This window comes from Hyperolius riggenbachi, chromosome 9, assembly GCF_040937935.1.
Source record: "Hyperolius riggenbachi isolate aHypRig1 chromosome 9, aHypRig1.pri, whole genome shotgun sequence".
NCBI lineage: Eukaryota > Metazoa > Chordata > Amphibia > Anura > Hyperoliidae > Hyperolius > Hyperolius riggenbachi.
In genome coordinates, this window is record NC_090654.1 from 112,458,335 (window position 1) to 112,478,792 (window position 20,458).

Genomic DNA, 20,458 nt, shown 5'->3' on the forward strand with positions numbered 1-20,458 from the left:
TTATCCATTACACCATGCAGCTACTGCTTACAGATATTTAGCCAGACATGGCCTTCTCTTTTGTGTTATTTGTCTTGTCTACTTTTTCTCTTGTATTGAGCATAAATAGTAAATTTTAGGCCAGCAATTTCAGGCCAGCAATTTCAGGCCAGCAATTTCAGGCCAGCAATTTCAGGCCAGCTTCAGTTGGTATAGTGGTTAGTGTGCTTGTCCACCATACAGTGAGACCCAGGTTCAAATCCCAGCCAATGTGAGTTGGCTTTTATGCTACAAATCCTTAAAGGGAACCTAAACGGAGAATGATATGGATTTTTCCTTTTAAAATAATACCAGTTGCCTGAATCGCCTGCTGATCCTGTGTCTCTAATACTTTTAGCCACATCCCCTGAACAAGCATGCAGATCAGGTGCTCTGACTGAAGTCAGACTGGATTAGCTGCATGCTTGTTTCAGGGTGTGATTCAGCCACTATTGCAGTCACAAAGATCAGCTGGACTTCCAGGCAACTGGTATTGTTTACAGGAAACATCCATATCATTCTCAGTTAAGGTTCCCTTTAAAGGAGAACTGTAGTGAAAGGTATATGGAGGCTACCATATTGATTTCCTTTTAAGCAATACCAGTTACCTGGCTATCCTGCAGATCCTCTGCCTCCAATACTTTTAGCCCTAGACCCTGAACAAGCGTGCAGCAGATCTGGTGTTTGACATTTTTGTAAGATCTGACAAGATTAGCTGCATGCTTGTTTCTGGTGTGATTCACAATACAGTGGCTGGATAGTGTACTGGTTAAGGGCTCTGTCTTTGACATGGGAGACCAGGGTTTGAATCCTGGCTAGGTCAAGTACCTATTCAGTAAGGAGTTTAAGGCAAGACTCCCTAACACTGCAGGGTGGCCTCTTGAGCCCGTCCCTGTGGCTTGCAGCTCTTGAGCGCTTTGAGTCCGACAGGAGAAAAGCACTATACAAATGTTTGGATTATTATTATTACTGCAGCCAAATAGATCAGCAGGGCTGCCAGGCAACTGGTATAGCTTAAAAGGAAATCAATATGGCAGCCTCCATATACCTCTCACTACAGTTCTCCTTTAAGCAACCTAATGGTTCTATTGCATTGAGCATAAATGTTAAATTTTAGGCTAGCTTCACTTACTTCTGTAGTGGTACAGTGCTTAGGGTGACATGCCCACCACACAGTGAGATCTGGGTTCGATTCCCAGCTATGGTATGATGTATACTCATGTATGTATCCCCAGCTATGGTATGATGTATACTCATGTATGTATTCCCAGCTATGGTATGATGTATACTGGTTTATAAAATAGTATAATTCCCTGGCAGAAGAGACCCTCCTCCCTGAGGGAGGAGGGAATAGGTAGAAGGGAGGTGGGAGGAGGGAGGTGGCCAATTAAAATCGCCCTAGCAGAGTGTGTAGCAGCTGTCCCATAACTAATTAGTGTAGGCAGACAACTGAGTCAAATGGTATAAAGGACCTAGCTTGAAGGGAGGGTGGGTGGGTTCTCAAGCAGTGTGTTTGACAATAACATGTCTGCTGACCGTGAAATGGAGGGTAAAAATTTTGCTCAATACAGCATTATGGGGCGAATCGAACTTCCCCAAAAGTTCGCCTGATGCAGGCGAACGCGAACCCCCAAAGTTCGCCTGGAACCGTTCGCAGGCGAACCGTTCGGCCCATCTCTACCTGTCACCTCCTTTCAACCAAAAAGATGGCTGCCCCATGAAATCTCAAACATTTACCCACTCTGTTTTAAGGCTGCATTTCCACTTGTGCGGTAGGAATCGTCACGGGAAAAATTTGCATGCGGATGCGAATTTCGCATGCGCGTCTATGCGAATTCGCATGGATGACGATGTATGTGATTTTAACCATGGCAGTGCTGGTGTGATTTTCCATTGTTTCTATGCGAATTTGCATGAAAATTCGCATGCAAATTCGCATACCCAAACCGCATGCGAATTTCCTATTAAATACATTGTATGCGATTTGCATAGCGGTATGCGAATTCTGATGGCTCTGCCATGCGAATTTTTTCTGCACAGAAAAACGCAAAGGAATAATGACAAGTGGAAACAGTCCCATTCACTTGTATTGCTATGCGAATTCTCATGCGAAAAACGCATGCGAATTCGTGATAGTGGAAATGGGCCCTCAAAGAACAGAAGAGATTATATTACTTATCTGTTGTAATTAACATAACTAATTATTATAACTAACGTAAGTAATTATTACTTATGTTTGTTTAGGTTGAATCTGTGTGTAAAATGTAATAATGATCTCTATGGAACTGTTTCCTGTATTCACTCTGTGTTCCTCTCGGTTCTAAATAAGCTGTATTTCATGATGGTAGTTTGATATATCTCTGCATGGTTTTCTTCAATAAAGTTCTAACTTGTTATACTGGGTGCCTATCTGCATGTACAGACCACGCTGCTCCATCAGCTTTAGCAGGCAGATTACAGGCCTTAAAGGACCTCTGTCACAAAAATCTTAAAATGTAAAATACATGTAAGCATATACAAATAAGAAGTAAGTTTCTTCCAGAGTTGCTGTCACTTACAGTAGTAGAAACCTGACATTACCGACAGATTTTGGACTAGCCCATCTTCTCATGGGGGGTTCTCACGGCTTTCTTTATTTTTAAAAGCACTTAGTGAATGGTAGTTGCTCCGTCCAACTGCCGAAAAAGTGTACGGTGAGCAGGGAGGCTGGCCAGCATCATTGTATAAATCTTTTTCAGGGAATGTCTTTATAAAGTATAAAGGTCATGCTGAGAATCTCCCATGAAGAGATGGATTAACCCAAAACCTGTCGGTAAAGTCAGATTTCTACTACCTACTGTAAGTGGCAGCAACATAGGAGAAAGGTAATGTATGGCTCATATTACTCTGGAATAAATGCACTTCTTATTAGTAAGATTTTCGCGACAGTTCCTCTTTTAAAAAGGCAGACTCCCATAAAGACGCATTTTAAAATTGTCCATCCAAACTTACAGGTGAAACTCGAAAAAATTAGAATATCGGGCAAAGGTTCATTTATTTCAAGCTTGCGAAAATGGCCGGTTAATGTATTGTTTCTTAAGTTTCATAGTACCAGGCAGCACTAGAGCAACTAACACTGCTAAGTATTGTATTACTTTTTGCATACAATTCCTTGGAAGTTAAAAGAAAAATATTAGTGTAATATTTATGACCAAATATGACCTAACATTGAGAAATAACTAAAACCAGTTTTGCTAAAGCATACATCATTTATTTGTCTTACAATATTTTCAGTGCACATGTGCAACATTGGATAGATATTTAATTCCGTCTGAAAGTGTGCATGCTGGTAATTTACACTACACAAACGCATGCAGTTCTAGAGCTTCAAAATGCAATTTATACATCTATCGCTTATAGCCTGATGTAGGAAAAGTAGAAAGTGCCTATTTAAATTTGATCAGTTAAAATGCTTTCTGACTGTATTCTGGAAACCAGAGCACATTTGTGAAATCAGGTGACTGATGATGATGATGATACTGGTTAGTAGCTGAACCAACACTGATTAACCACAAACAATTATAACACATATCTTTTGGTCATTATGGTTTAGTTGGCTCACACACAAACAGCTGGTCCAAATTTTTAGCTTGATGGATGTTACCATAAACCTGATTCTGTGAGTAGGTGAGCATAAGAATTTTCTGAAATTTCTTCTTGCCAATAAGGTACATCTCATTCTTCAAGCTGAGTGCAGCTGTGATTGGCAGCTTCACCCCAACCCAGTCATTCTCCAGGGACTGCGGGCTCGTGCTGTTCCCATTGGCTGAGTCATACAGGAAGTATTTTTTTCCTGGAAAAATAAAAATCTATTTATAGGTGGCATTCTATTAGAGGCATTGATAATAAATGGGTGCTCTAAGTTTGTTCAGAGTGGTGTACTACACATGGAAAAATGCAATATTCAAGGAAAATATAAATGTTTTAAGGACACATCCTTTACTTTGTAATGTATTTGTACACTTAACCGTGTGATACCAAGTAGTGATGCAAAAGTATGCAGCATGAAAATGGCCCTATCAAATCCTTGGGATTGGATTGGTCTATTTTCAAGCTGCATATACTGTATTTGCACTAAATTTGCATAATCTTGTATGAATTTAGCATGATTTGCATCTCATTGTTCATCCCTAAAAGCTTCCTTTTCAAGCATCAAGAAGGTGGACCCTAGTTGACATAGACCAGGCAGTTACTGATGGTAGCAGAACTAGACCTAATTCTGAAGCAGCAGACTGGCGGAGAAGTCAGGGTCAGGCCACACAGAACATTATCCAAAGACCAGCTGAAGTTTAAAGTGAACCCAAGGGAAGACCAAGAGCTAAATACAGTGTATTATCTTTTTAGAATCAGTGAGAGATAAAATATAAATAATATAAGTATGCTCACTGCAATAGGCAACCAGTTCATGAGCAGACAGGGAGAACAAACCCCACCCTGCTTGGGATAAAACAGATGCTCTCTGTGGGATGGGATGGGATGGGGACACAACCCCCCACCAATGGTGGATCAACAGTCAAAACAAGAAGAATACAGAGGCGATTAAAGATATAAAGCAATTAAAAACACTTTAAAGAGGCAGTGGTGGACTTACCTCATAAATATTACTCACACATATCCAATAGTTCTTGCAAAAAAAAAAAAAAAACAACCTAAAAACACTTTTTAAAGCATGTTTACTTATTTTATATTTTTCTGCGCCTTTGTATTATTTTTGTATTGACTGTTGATCCACCCTTGGTGGGGGTTGTCCCACAAGCCCGTCCCAGAGAGAGCGATTGGTTTAATCCAAACAGGCTTGGGTTTGTTCTGCCTGTCTGCACATGAATGGGTTGCCTATTGCGGTGACCACCTTTGTGAGCATACTTTTATTATATATTATTAATTGCTGCCTCTAAAAAGATAATACATTATATTTGGCTTTCGGCCCCCCTCCCGACCTTAGTGGCAGCAAGAACTTGAAAAGACTGAATGTGTACATACTGTCCTGGATTTGGATGAGTGGTCAGCCTAGTATGCACAATCTTAAGGGGAGCAGAAGCAAATCATGTAAGTTGCAGGTAGTCCTGCCATGGACGAGTCACAGGTTTTCTTACTTACCATCACCTTTGCTAGGGGAGTTTCCATTGAGACAAATGCCTCAATTCATAAAGCATTAACGCATGCGGTAATGCTGAAAACAGCAGACTTTCCAGTGCACTTAGCAGTGTGTCAATTCATAAAGGCTGTTACCGCATTAAAAACTACAATTACCGACCAGGGAGATAAATTACCGACTTGGCTGTGTAGTTACCTCCAACACGACAGTAAATTGTCAGCAAATGTCCATTCATAAAGCCTTCAACAAGCGGTAAGCCTGACGATAGTTACCGACACCTCTGGTGAGGTCTTAACAAGTTACCGACACATCTGGTGAGATGTTCACAATGCAAAGTGCAGGGAGAGGAAGTCTGCGTGAGTCATCTGTGCAGAGAGCCGTCTGTGCGAGTCATCTGTGCAGGCAGGGAAAGTCTGCAGAGAGCAATCTGTGTGAGTGATCTGTGCAGGGCAAAAGAGAGATATCGCCACACTGCTCTACTCTACCGCTCAATGGGCTGCGGTAATTTACCGACCTTCAACGGCAGCTGGGAAAATCTTTATGAATTAGCACACAGACCGGGAAAATACTGAGTGCGGTATTTTCCCGACAAGAGTTTTTTTTATCGCACTGCTTTTTATGAATCGGGGCCATAGTAGAGCTCCATCCTTGCCCTGGGTTCATTTCAAAGACTGCTTAAACTTCAAGCCACTTATGTAACCCTTTGATATTTTTTCTTAAAGTGTACCTGTAGCACAAAAAGTGCCCCAGACAGGTACTCACTTCAATTCAGGAAAGCCTCTGGATAATCCCCTGTACCTCCACCAGGCCATTTCAGTGCTTTGTCACCCCCCAAATCCAACACAGCTTGCACCTGCACAGTAGCACGGACCCGCTCAGGCTTCAGGGGGAAAAGCCCAGTCCGATCTTGTCCATGCTACTGCACAGGTGTAGTGCAGCCGAAGTTCCTTGCATCCAGGAGGGGTCTGGAGAAGGATGTGAGAAGCCTCTGAAGGATCATCTCTCAGGTTTACTTTCACCACTTGAGGACCACAGTGGTAAACCCCCCTAAAGACCAGGCACATTTTTACTAAAATGGCCACTGCAGCTTTAAGGCCAAGCTGCAGGGCCGCACAACACAGCACACGAGTGATTCCCCCCCCCCCTTTTCCCCCCACCAGCAGAGCTCTCTGTTAGTGGGGTCTGATTGCTCCCAAGTTGTTTATTTTTTTTTTAAATAAATATTTATATCTTTATTTTTATATTATTATTTTTTATTTTTTTACAAATCTCTCCCTTCCCCCAGCCAGCCAATCCTGGCGATCGGCTGTCATAGGCTTCTGCCTATGAGAGCCGATCGCTCTCAAGTGCCCTAGGTGCTGATCGCAGCGATGCATTAACAGAAAAGATGATGATCGCCGCTCGGAGACAGAAGGCAGGGCGGAGCTCAGCCCCCGAGCAGGAGATGCGCGCGCAGCCTGTGCACGATCTCCTGCAAACTGCAGCCCCAGGACTTGACGCCAATTGGCGTTAGGCGGTCCTCTGGAGCTGCCGCTGCGGCCACGCCCATTGGCATGGGGCGGTCGTATAGTAGTTAACAATCTGAGGAAAGTAAATATCAGTGGCGATATGGAACTCCCAAGCTATATATATATATCTTACCTTTAATAAAGAAAATTCTCTCATCCCGAATAACTTTTCCTCCTTTAGCTACAATGGCAGGCTGAGTGAACGCCGCATCCACATTGCTTGGTACACCAGGAAAGCCTTCATTCATCTGCTTTGGGTAGCCCGGCTCAAGTTTATTATTGTCATACTTCCAATACTGATTACCCTGTGCAAACAGAATACATATAAACAGTGATCACTCAGCTGCTTACTAAATTATACTCAAAGATGTATTTGTACACGGACATATGCTATAGCTACTCGGGTAACTAGATTTTATAATCTTCCATAAATGACTATAGCTTGATTGGTTAGTTCAGTTGCAACCAGTCACTGACCAATAAAATAGACATATTGGGCCCGATTCACAAAAGTGTGCTAACTTAGTTAGCACGACTAAAAGCTTTGGGCGTGCTAACTACGGTGCTAAGTAGTTAGCACGCTTGCAGCTTTTACTTATCGCGTGCAAAGTTTAGCGCTGCGAGGTAAGCACGGAACATCGCACTGGGTGCGCCCGAGACGTCACACGGTGCAACGTGTTTTCGGCGCACATAAACTTTGCACGCGATAACTTAGCGTGTGAAGCTTAGCGCGACCTAAAGCTCTTTAGGCGTGCTAAGGGCCTTTTCACAGGCGTGCTAACACTTAGCACACTTTTGTGAATCGAGCCCATTATATTGCAGCATTTTAACCACTTAACGACCAGCCAACGCCGATAGGCAGCGGCTGGTCGCAGTGGTATTTCCATGGAAACGTTTCCTGTCAGTTCACGGAGGAAGTCTCCGTGAACAGGCTGCGAGCCTCCGATCGTGGCTCACAGGCAAAATGTAAACACCCAGGGAAGAAATCCCCGGTGTTTACGTCGCACTGCGCTGCTTTCACAGCAGCGACGTAAAGGAGATCGGCGATCCCCGGCCTCTAATTGGCCGGGGATCGCCGGCTTCTGATAGGCTGAAGCCTATCAGATGCGGTACAGGACGGATCGCCGTCCTGTGCCGCCCATAGTGAGGAGGAGAGGGAGGGGGGAATAGCGCTGCAAAGGGGGGCTTTGAGGAGCCCCCCCGCTAAACACAAACAGCCAGCGGCGATCAGACTCCCCCAACAGAACATCCCCCTAGTGGGGAAAAAAGGGGGGGGAAGTCTGATCACCCTGCCTGCCACACGATCTGTGCTGGGGGCTGAAGAGCCCACGCAGCACAGATAATAGAAAATTCCTGCGGTCCTTAAGTGGTTAGCTCTAGTTTAGTTTGATGTAATTTTAGGCACCATTCACACTTACAAAACGCCGGCGATTTTTGCAGGAGTGATTTTTTTCCCTGATTTCACACAGAAAAACCACTGAACACAGCGGCGATTTTGCCGCGATTACGTTTAGCACTTCTATAGCACTGAAACGCGATCGTCGGGAAAGCGCCTGAAAATGGTGCAAGCGACGCATTTGTGTTTTGCGTTTTTGCCCGTTTTGGGTGATTTACGCTGATTAGCGCAAATCGCCCAAGTAAGAACGGGGCAATAGGGTTTCATTACGCTAGCGCTTTTAAAAAGTGCTAGCGTTTGAGCATTTTGCCGAAATCGCGGCAAAACGCTCTAGTGTGAATGGGGCCTTAATATATATTGTGTAGACTATATCTAAATTTGCAGTGTGCAAAGGTTTGCATATTACACATAAAAAAATGCAAAAATGTTTTATTACTTGGCTGGCTGGGTTTGCAGCATTATCTGACGGGGTCAATGCCAGATGTTCCAACCCTGAGAGCAGTAACATAACTAGAGATTATGGGGCCCCATAGAGAAACTTTCATGGGCCCTCAGATGTAGGCACTCTTTAGCAATGACACCTGCCTCTACCCTATGAATATGAGTAAATTAGGCAATTTACATTCTTGTGCAATCTACACTGTACATAGTCCATGAGCAGTGATAGTCAGAGGGTGGAAGAACACAAGAAATGTAATAGTGAATACATCAAGTAGCTACTGGGGCCCCTCTGCTCCAGGACCCCATGGCTGCTAGGCTATTGCTATGCCCCTGCATGAGAGGACAGCAGTATATGAACCACCCAAGCTCCTCCCCTATCACCATCATGATGTAGTTGGGGAGGAGCTGAGAGGGGGCAAATGCTAGTCTTTCCCTCAGAAGACCAGCTGTGGTCTTGTAACAATCCATCTCCTACAAGAGAACTATAGTTACTGGCTAAATAGTTTGGCCTTTTTTTTTATAAACATTGGTAGTACATAGGCTTGGTGCCATTACCTTGGCATCATGTCAGTCCTCAAGAGGTCATTACACATTATGCACAATGGATGTTTAATTATTGCACTTGGATTTGTAGGTGTAAGATATTGTGTTCAGGTGCTTTAATGATGATAAATATGAGTCTATGTAGATTAGTGTAAAGTTACGTATTTGCAACCTAAAAGATAAATGCAACATGTTATTTGGAGAAGGATAGAAAATCTGGTCGGCACAGTGACGTAGTGAACAGCACTCTCGCTTTGCACTACTAAGTATTCGGTTCAAAACTTGTCCAGGACACTTTCTGCAATAAGATACTGTATATGCAACATGTAATTTTCTGGAGAGCACTTCAGTTCCCTCATACAAACCAGAAAGTGAATTGGCTTCACCACAAATCTGGCCTTAGACTATGATCGTCGTGTGTCTACTGTAGGAATTAGGTTGTGAGCCCCTTTGACAGACAGCTAGTGACATGACTATACTGTATACTCTGTAAAGTCCTGTGGAAGATGTTGGAGCTATAGAAAATCATATTAACTTAAAATAATAATAATAATCTGGGAGTCCTTGTAGACTTAAAAGGAACTCAAGGTGAGAGACATACGGAGCTGCCGTATTTATTTCCTTTTAAATGATATCAGTTGCCTGGCATCTTTATGATCAGTAGTGTCTGAATCAAACCCCTAAAATAAGCATTCAGCTAAACTTGTCAGATTTTGTCAAAAAAACATCTGATCTGCATGTTTGGTCACGGTTTATGGGTAAAAGTATTAAGGTAGTCATATATCCAGCGACTCTGATTCAATCGACAAAGCGATCCACCTTATTGGGGAATCGACTTGTGGATGGTTGATCGAAAGTCGATCAACTAGTGGCCCACACACTACAAGCAATATTAAATGCGATTCACCTTCATTAATCGATTTGACCGATGACATGCCTCCATGCCCTGAATGCTAATTGATTGAGAGTCATTTGAATTACATGTGAACAGTAGCCAATTCTGTGATGATATATTGGGGTGATGATGATATGTACGGTAATATGCAGAACATAGCAGCCGTGTTATACCTCGTGGAAGACCTATTTTTCATCTGCTGTGTATCTTTCAGAGGTGTATGTATGCCAGTCTGCCAGCCGGCTTCATGTGAGTTCCTGTATGTAAATGTAAATTAACTCTACATTCATTGTCCAGCAGAGGAAGCTACCATTGTCTGCTTCTAATTAGGAAATACTTAATCAGACGGTTGCTTTGAAGCCGATACAGGGGATCGGCTACCCTTTGGTCTGAATAGGAGCAGGGAATGCTAATTGCTAAATGGGTTTACTAGCCTCTGGCAAGGGGATGGCTAATTAGTCAATAGCCAGTCAGATCTGCTAGGAAATACTGTCACCAATGTGTTTGTCACCTGTAACTTGGAGTGGGAAGTCTTTGATGTGTGTAAATATAATATGGAGAGATGGGAAATGTCTGGAAAGTTAATTAAAACTAATTCCTCTCCTTACCAATGAAGTTGCAGCCTCCAGGTATCTCTCCCAGTATAAAAGTCAGGGCTAGATGCCTAAAAATTATCTTCTCCTGAGGGTAGCGCATCACCAGAGATGATCCCGATCGAATCGGAAAATTCGCGTCCCTCCACGGTTGGACATTTGCGCTGGTAAAAGTTCAATTTCCGTTTATTCCCGTTTTATTTTTAAGCAAATTGTCTTGTGTATCTTTGTAACTTTTACTTTGTTTTTGTAAATCTTTTGTATATATTATTTTCTGCATTGTTCCACTTTTTCTGGAATATTAAATCGTTATTTAATAAGTTTGACTTCTGCTGTACTCAACTAACGCTTATAGCCTAGAAGGAGAGACTGCAGTGTAACTTGCATTACAAGTTCTATGCCTGATTGTGCCGTGCTACTGTACGATTGTACTGTGTGTGTGTGTGCATGGCGTTCCCGTATTCGACCTAAAGCGCAAAGCTGACCCGAATTCGGAAACGCGGATTGCGTGCAGATCACTCGACAGCAGAGTGGAAGTGTCTAGCAACAGCTAGTGGTGGCAGTGAGAAGTGTTCTGAGGGGTCACAGCCTTGTGTTAGCTCGACTAAGGCTGCTTCCCCTCTCGATCTGGTCAAACCCGCAGTCGGGAACCGTATCTGCAGGCTTGCTGCGGGGGGGCGGTTCCTGACAAATTACTCTATGATCGACCGATATCTTGCATTCCATCTCAATCAACTAAGCTGGTTGATTTGACATGATATCAGCCACTTTTCATCAATTGGGCATGCTGGAACACACTTGATTCGATAAAATGATCAAATCGAATGGTCAATTGTACATCCAAATCTGTAGATGTATACCCACCTTAAGAGACAGAGGCTAAGCAGGACAGATGGGCATTGTGCACCGACGTGACTCTGCAATCATTAAAGCCACTGTCTAGGTATGTAATATATAAAGTATAGGTTATTCTATTAGATGGCCATAAACAAAACATGTCCTCAGAATACACCTTTTCAATATGGCCAACCCATCTTCCTGTCGGTCTCATCATGTTGCTTCTGAGTAGCACCAGTGCTACTTCCACTAGCTGCCATATGCCATATTTGCCCAGTGAAACTCAGTTCAGCAAGGTCCTTTTGTCCTCTGTGTTGTAGTTTCTATTTATTTTAAGAACTGCATGTACTTCTGTAATTTGAACCCCTTTTTATGGTTATTTGCTTTCCTTGCTGTGAGTTGATTTTCTGGAAAAACATTGCATCTGGAATATTCTGTACTGCAATATCCACCTATGGGATAAAGGTTCTGTACACATCATCTAGCAGTGAGCATGTGAGTTCAGAAAACCAGTTCTTTATAGATCAGTAAACAGAACATTTCACAATAACGGTCATGGACTAAATGTATAGGCAAAGCAGCAGCGTGCATGTAGGTCAGATTTACTGAAAAGTATTACTATCAAACAGCATTAACACCATAACCTGGGTAGAAGTTGGAATAGGAGCAGGGTGCTTTCTGGCTGTTTTGATGTCCCAGGCAAGACACTGTTTGTTGTCTTGTGAAGAGGAAGATCATTAAAGTGGATCAGAGATAAACTTTTAGGCATCTTTCACAGTGCGACGTTAAAGTCGCATGTTATAAAATACTTTATCGCAGAGTAACGCACAGCAATGCAAAGTCTGTGCGACATTCACAGTGCACACGTTGCGTTAGTGTGTAACGTGTAGCGTTATTAAGAAGTGCTGCATGCTGTGCGTTTAGCAATGTATCCGCTGCGTTATGAGTGTTGCACATGCTCAGTAATTTTTTTTTTAAATGTAACGCATGCTCCGTTTTCATTCCATCAGTATGTGTCGAAAACGGCGCACCAAGAGACACATAACGCAGTGCAAAATAACGTCCAATTTCATAACCTACATGCGCTGCGTTAGGGGCACGTTGTGCGACTTTAACTTCGCATCAAACGCAAAGTCCCACTGTGAAAGAGGCCTAAGTCATTGCATAATTGTGTTCCTTTCTTATAGTTTATAGGGCATTCCTCAAGCCAAATACTTTTTTTTGTTTTGTTTTAATACTCTGATTCCCTATAAACTAAACAAGCCTCGCCCACAGCTTCTCCAGAGTGCTTTGGCACTCTGAGCCTTAGTAGCAAGAGCTTATGGGAGCTCAGTCTGGGCAGGAGGAGGAGGTTACTAGCCAGAGATTTCAGAGGCGGAGGGAGGAGGAGAGGGGAGTGAAGTTTTTACAGGCTGAGGGCTGGAGATACAGATCAGCTTGCCTGTGTGTAATGTGACAAACGGAACATGGCTGCTCTTATTGTATCACAGGAATAAATAATCATAAACTGTTAAAGCTGTTTGCAGCTAGATTTGCTGTATAAACCATCTAAACTTTAGATAAGATATATAGACAAGTTACTTGTTATAGTTAGTTTTTCATCTCGGATCCGCTTTAAGTGAACATTAATTGGGTTTGCATTCACCAATAACAAATTGAGAGGTGTACAGAAATTAGGTTTCTCAAAATAAGGCTATTAAGGATACTTAAATTAAATATCATATACAACTCACTGACTCGCTCCCACATAACAATAGCTTCCTATCATTTTTATGTGGAGTGTGTAGCCACGTTATAGAGACCATATAATGTTTATGCACCCCGTGGTCTGGAGTGGAGTTCAAAGGTAGATACCAAATCTAAAACCCTTACTGCTCAATTAGCACATTAAAAGCACCTGCTGCCACATCATTGTGCTTTTTCAGGCCTCTTTTGTTATACAAATCAGCAGCACCAACTCAAGTGTTAAAATTAACATCCCTGCCTTTCTTGACTACTTCCCTACCCTAGGTTAATTCCCCTTAAAAACCAGAGCAATTTTCTGCATTTCACACTGCTCCCATTCATTAGCCAAGGACTCTATCAATACTTATCACCAATTAGGCTTTCTTTCGGTGGTACTTTTTGCGAGGATTATTTTATTTTGTATGCATTTTAAAGGGCATAAAGGGAAAAGTGAAAAAATATATTATTTCTAAGTTTTCAGGCATTACATTTTAAAAATAATAAACGCTACTGTAGATTAAACACACACATTTGATTTTCCTGTTTGTCCTAGTTATTACAACATGTAAATTATGATCCTAGTACAATGTATGGCGACAATATATTTTGAAATTAAAGTGCATTTTTTCCATTTAGTGTCCTTCGCTTTCCCTGGAATTTATGTGGCTCTTTTTTTCTCTGCATGCTTTTCTGCAAATAAAACAGCATTAACATTACCTGGATGGTGCCGGCTTTACCTTTTTGCTGTCTCCAGCTAGTGGGATACCAGTTTGCCAGCTGGAATACCTATACAGGTGTTACCAGCAACATCTGAAGGTGAGAGTATTCCTCGGCCGGCTGGCCTGTTTAAAGGGAACCTGAAGTAAGAAGAATATGGAGGCTGCCATATTTATTTCCTTTTAGGCTAGTTATACACCAGGACGTTGCGTTCAGGGGACGTTATAGGGCACATAACGTGCCCCTAATGCAACGCCTGGTGCGCTCTGGTGTGGACGTCGGAGTGAGCCGCGTTGTGCAGCTCACTCTGGCGTCCGTGATGCGTACTCTTGGACGCATGCGGCATCACGTGGTCCCACCCGGCCAATCGCTGCACAGAGCGGCCGCTCCAGGAAGTAAACACTGCACGTCACTGAGTGCAGTGAATATTAATTAGCCATGTGCCCGGCTGCTCTCCCCTCCTCCCCAACATGACTGAGCATGTGCAAACAGTCTAACGCGGCTTAGCCGCGGAGAACACACAGCATGCAGCACTTTGCTGCGTTACAATGTAACGCAACGTGGGCAGTGTGAACAGCCCACTTGTGTTACATTGCTGTGCGTTGGGGGAGCGTTACAGGCTGCACTAACGTGCGCCTGTAACGTCCCTGTGTGCAAGAAGCCTTAAACAATACCAGTTGCCTGGCAGCCCTGTTAATCTATGTGGCTGCAGTAGTGTATGAATCACACCAGAAACAAGCATGCAGCTAATGTTGTCAGATCTGACAATAATGTCAAACACCTGATCTGCATAAGCTTGTTCAGGGGCTATGGCTAACAGTATTAAAGGCAGAGGATCAGCAGGACAGCAAGGCAACTGTTATTGCTTAAAAGGAAATAAATATGGCAGCTTCCATATCCCTGTTCCTTCAGATGTCCTTTAAGCAATTGATGCTCTGAGTGCACTCTTGTTTCTTTTGTCTACATTTACTGAAATTAGGGATTTCTGACCATTTGTTGTTTACACAAAATAAACTGTGTATTTTTTTATGCTGTTGTTACTGTCACAGCCTGCAAGGCCGGTCTGCGGATGGGGCAATCGATCAGCGTCAGAAATCCCTTTACACGGTCATTTGTTCATCACGAAGGGTAACCCGCGTTCGCAATTTGATGAACTGACTCGCGAAGGGAGTGTTCGGATGCCAACGGATTCACCTCACACATACAATTCAAAGATCTGCCACCAAGCAAGTTACACAACCCGCTACTGTAAATGTACTAGGACTTGGAGAATGCTCTATTAACCTCTAGCAGTATGCAGGACCATACGAAAATCGTTGGCGATTACGCACAAGACTTTCCGTAATGTTCGCCACATCTCCCCCCTACCAGTCGGCCGCACAGAGTGGGTCTGTTAGACCCGCTCTACGTGCCGCTTCGCTACTGAACGGGTTCTCGTCTTCTTATCTGACTGCCCTTCAGACAACTCACTAGAAGCATAAGGCCTCATGGTCCGGTGTGTCCCAGTGTTCACTTTGCGGACGGGGCAATGCACACCAACAGGCTTACCTCTAAAGGCCTGGCTGGGTTTGCATAGCGCTTCCTGTAAGGGAGAGAGTCGTTGGCTGACATCCGGGTCACTTCCTGACTCTCGGTTGTCAGGCTGCGAATCTGGAAGCAGCGTAGCATACCCCTGCTCTAACTGACTACACCTTGGCACAACATTTTGGTCAGCACAACCTAGGTGGACATTAGAGCACATTTTAAAAAACGAATTAGCCTTCACCTGGGTGGCGAGGCTTGCCCCTTCTCCAGGAAGGATAGAGGGTGGATGTGAGAAAACGCGGAAAAGCCGCCGTGTGTGTTCAGAACAAGGCGGCTGATTCCGCGTCCAACGCGGCGGTTTGCACGCGTAGGCCTACATCTACTACTATGGCTGAACGCGGAGAAACCACCGCATGCCCTGATAGCGGTGTGGCTGGTTCCGCGTCCAGCGCGGCGGGTGGTACACAACACATGGCTGGTGTGGCTGGGACTGATAGTCCACACAGGTTCAGAAGGACGCGCACGCGCGCTGAGAGGCAGAACTTAAATGACAGCCAGAAGGGAGTCAGCTGACCAAGCCGGTCAGCTGACGATTCAACCAGTTCCCATTGGTCCAGCACTTAGGGGAGGCGCTGGAGAGCGCTGTGCTATATATACTGCGTGCTGGTCATTCACTGGTTGTCTGCCGTTGCGATCACTACGTGGAAGCACTCAGACCTTTTGTTAGATTCTGTGTTACCAGTTGTTATATCCAGACTAGTTCCAGGGTGTTGATGATCAAGGACCTCACACCCATATTAGGGACTTGTATTACCATTCTGTTATACTTCAGACTAGTTCCAGGGTGTTGATGATCACTAATCATCAATAATCGGGTATATATCTGTATTCTTGGTGATACTGCAGATCACCAATAATCAGACCCTCTCTGTGTTACACCGATCGTTACAGTGGACCTCTGAGCAGTTTTTCACTGGGTTGCTTCTGCAAGGGGAAAATATGCAAGGGCGAGACAGGGAAGGCACTGCATGTCTCCACCAGCTGTTTGGTAACAGGCAATGGTGGAGCACTCTGGCTGTCATAGCAGGAGGGGATGTCTAGGCCCCCAGCTGCCTGCTCTGACACCTGGCCTGCTTCCACTGCCCTGCACGGATATGACCCAGGCAAAACAAGACTGTTACCTCTTAGATTAGAGACTGTCACATTTAAACATACATCATTTTTAGCACTGTGAGATTCAGCAAGACAGCTATTAGCAACATCTGGTACAACATTAACATCACAGTTACGTTCATTTTTCACATCATGTACACAGGTATCTGGAACAACAGTGACAGGTTTAGAATCAGACAAACCGTGATTAGACAGCTGTCCATTAGAAACAGGTACCTCTTCCTTGCCTCCTTCCCTAGGAGGGCTAGGTACCATTACCCTGGCTGCCTCCCTCTGTCCCACCCCAAGCTTGTACAGTACCTGAGTGGGTCCAGACTGGCAATCCGGGGTGTTGATCACAGGTTCATAAAAGGATCGTACGGTGCCCAGATCGGTGCCCAACAGCACAGGCACTGGGATGTCATCTGTCACCCCCACAACTCTTGTCCGGCGCCCCCTTCCCCAATTGAGAACAACATGAGCTTTGGCGATGCGTGCGCGTGCGCCACTAACTCCCACAAGTGTGACACACTCATTAGGCAGGAAATTCTCCCTGGCTACAAGATGAGAGCGAACCAAGGTAAGCTCTGCGCCTGTGTCGCGGAAATCAACAGCGATCTGGTCGTTCACTTCTACGACTTGATGATTTCCAGAAAGTCGAGGATTTGCTGCTCCCATGACGAGGTAGGCGTGTGCAGTAGAGGATGTGCTAGCCAATTCTGCGCTAGGCTCTGGAGACGGCGTCCTCACCTCGGGGCAGGCAGACTTGAGGTGTCCTCGCTGTCCACAGTGGTAACACTTCGGAACATATGTGGCATCAGGCGGATGAGTAGCAGGTGCAGCATCCGGCCTCTGTGGCCGCTCCAAGACAAACTGCCGGACATCTGGAGTGCAGCAGTTCAGCAACTGCTCCTGCATGATGAGGTCCTCCAGACCTTGGTGAGAGTCTTTTTTGAGGCCCCAAGACCACTGCCTGAACACGGTCAGCAGGCGACTCTCCATGTCGATGTAAGAGTCGGTGTGGCCTTTCTGCAGGGAGCGAAACTTTTTACGATAGACCTCTGGGGTCAGCTGGTATTTGGCGATAATTGCAGCTTTTATCGCCTCATAGTCATTGTCTTTCTCAGCGGGTAAGTCCACAAACGCCTCAAGCGCTTTGCCCCGCAAGTTGGGTGTCAGATATCTCGCCCACTGCTCCTGGGGCAGATGATGCTGACAAGTCTTTTCAAAGGAGTGTAAATAAGTGTCCGGGTCGGTTCCCTTCTCCATTTCTGGGAATTTAAACTTTGGAGTCCCAAACAGGCCTGCTGTGGGCCGGGGTTCCGGAGCACTTTGCGAGGGATTTTGGCCTTGCCCTCGCAGTTTGGACATTTCAAGGCGGGCGGATTCTCTCTCTGCCGCCTCTTTCTCGGCAAGCCACCGGTGTTCTGAGGCTTCCCGTTCCGCCTGGCGTTCTGAGCGGTCAGCGTTTTCTCTGACAATCTGCAGGTACAGCTCAGGATTTGTGTCCGCCAGTTTTTGTAAAGCATGCTGCATTCCAGCCTCATCAACACAGGAATGGTTGGCATGGGCGGGCTCCTGCCGGCCACCATGCGCCTCAGCATTTAAAGCGATTGGTTCAGACGCGGTTCCGTTTTCCTCTGGGTCTGGAAGTGGGTTACTGTGCTCAAACCGCTCACTTCCCTCTGCCCCAGTTACCAGAAGTGTGCTCTTTTTGTCTTGCTGTGCCCAACCTATTTTGAATTATTAATAAAAGAAAGTTCTCTTTGTTAGAAGCTATGAGTTTGGAGCAGGGCCGGCCCGCTCATGAGGCGGGGTGAAACTTTTGCCTCAGGCGGCAAATTTCTAAGGGCAGCATCCGCCCGTCCGTGGGTGCGGGGGGGCGGCCGCCGAGCTGGAGGGGTAGCGGGCAGGACGGGGGTATTGGGGCTAGCGGTGGGGAGTGGGGTCAGACCCCCCCTCCCTCGCCTGGGTCCCCCGATCTGCGCTCCCCTCCAGCTTTAAATGGCGAATAAGCAGCGGACAGTAAGAGGCACGGGCGAGGGATCACTCACCTCTTCCTCGTTCCAGCGTGCGCTCCACTGACGTCACTTCCTGCAACGCCGCCCACTGTATTGTACGTGGCCGGCGTTGCAGGAAGTGACGTCAGTGGAGCGCACGTTGGAACGAGGAAGGTGAGTGATCCCCCGCCCGTGCCTCTTACTGTCCGCTGCTTATTCGCCATTTAAAGCTGGAGGGGAGCGCAGATCTGGGGACCCAGGCGAGGAAGGGGGGGGTCCGACCCCTTTTCCCACCGCTAGCCCCAATACCCCCGTCCTGCCCGCTACCCCTCCAGCTCGACGGCCCCAAGGGGGGGGAGGGGTGGATTGGTGCAGGGCAATTTTTTCAAAATTTGCCTCAGGCAGCAAAAAGTCTAGGGCGGGCCCTGGTTTGGAGGGAACTTCTATCTCAGCCAGTTTGAGCTGGCTTGGAGACACGAGCTGGGTAGCCAAATGGCTCTACCCAGGGGTGTTGCCCACGTGTGAAATTCTTTCCTGACCTGACACAGGATGTGGGGGGGAAGGTTACTGTACTCTCTGCAATGCTCTCAGAGGGGGGGGGGGGGGAAGAGAAAGGAAGGGCATTTTTTATGTACAGTTACACAGCACTGACAGTGATGGTTTGGGACCATACGAAAATCGTTGGCGATTACGCAAACGACTTGCCGTAATGTTCGCCACACTTACTATAATGGATGTAAGGATAACAGAATAGAAGTTTCCCCTTCTCAGCTTATGAGCACTTTCATGTACAGCACTCAACCTCTGTTTTAATGGCATGCATGCTGTAATATGGAAATGATCAACTCACTAAAAAGCTACATTGCAGATAATGGTACAACTGTAATGGTATTATTAGCTATTGATGCTGAGAGTAAATATAGATGTACTACATTGTACAGAGCATACTTTAATAAGTTGATCACCTTGAAAAAGAAGATCTTTCCATCCTGTTCCGCCACTGGATTTTGCAATCTCACGGCCGCATCAATGGATGCAGGGAGCTCCTTCCATTTGGAAGAAATTAGCTGTGGGTGTTTCTTCTTTGGTGCCATTGGCAGTTTTCCATGGCTGAGATCCCAGAAGTATTCACCTATAAAATGTGCACACACGTCAGTTCTTCATGCTATTATTTGCGTTTCACCTTTCCTTACTTGTATGCTTAGACACTTTGGTATGATATGAGGAGTACACTATGTGATGTGGTAAATACAACATCTGAACACTGGCCTGTCTCACCTGTACACCCTATTTTATTACATGAAATCTGACATCATATCATGTGATATCTAAAGTTTTCTGTTTTCAGGATCTGGTATATCACCTCAAGGATATATTGTGAAGACCGTGATCTAGTCACAATAAGATGAATGTACTAGACGTACCTTATATACTCGTGTATCAGTCTAATTTTTAAGCACAAATGTGCTGAAAAGTCACCCCCCTTGGCTTATATGTGAATCAGTGGAGCAGAACGGATGTTGGAGCAGGTTTTGTTACTAGCAGAGGAGCGTAATGGCCCATACTCACGGGCAACTTTTTTGCATGTCGCAAGCACACGGGAGCGTGCTTGCGACATGCTGGCGACAGCTAGCCGCCAGGTCCCTCCGCATACACACGGCGGAGGGACCTGGCAACTGATGCGACGGAAGCTGTCGCCGTTGTCCCTCCCCCGCCGGAAGCGCCGTTTATTTACTATCATGTTGCTGTCGCTAGTCCGCGTACTCACGCGGACTAGCGACAGTTGCGGCGGAGGTGCGGCGGCGACTGTTGCCATGCGATTGAAAGTTTCAATCGCATGGCGACATGAGCGACGGGCGACAGTTCGGGGTGCGCGCGCGTGCAACGGCCCATACTCACGGGCGACCTGTCGCCGCAACACGCGCGCCGCGTGTTGAGGCGACAAAAGTCCCTCGTGAGTATGGGCCATAAGGAT

The 20,458-nt window shown here is 45.4% G+C and overlaps 1 protein-coding gene across 1 annotated transcript in view; it reads right to left on the bottom strand.

The window, feature by feature from the left end:
* Window positions 1–3,246: 3,246 nt before the first annotated feature.
* LOC137531702 (matrix metalloproteinase-18-like) overlaps window positions 3,247–20,458 on the bottom strand; it is a 60,289-nt gene continuing 43,077 nt past the window's right edge. The window contains exons 6-8 of the mRNA XM_068251660.1: window positions 19,449–19,615; window positions 6,794–6,965; window positions 3,247–3,850 (exon numbers count right to left, since the gene is read on the bottom strand). Of these exons, the coding sequence (XP_068107761.1) occupies window positions 3,600–3,850; window positions 6,794–6,965; window positions 19,449–19,615 (590 nt within the window). The 3' untranslated portion in view covers window positions 3,247–3,599. The remainder of the gene's footprint in view (window positions 3,851–6,793; window positions 6,966–19,448; window positions 19,616–20,458) is intronic.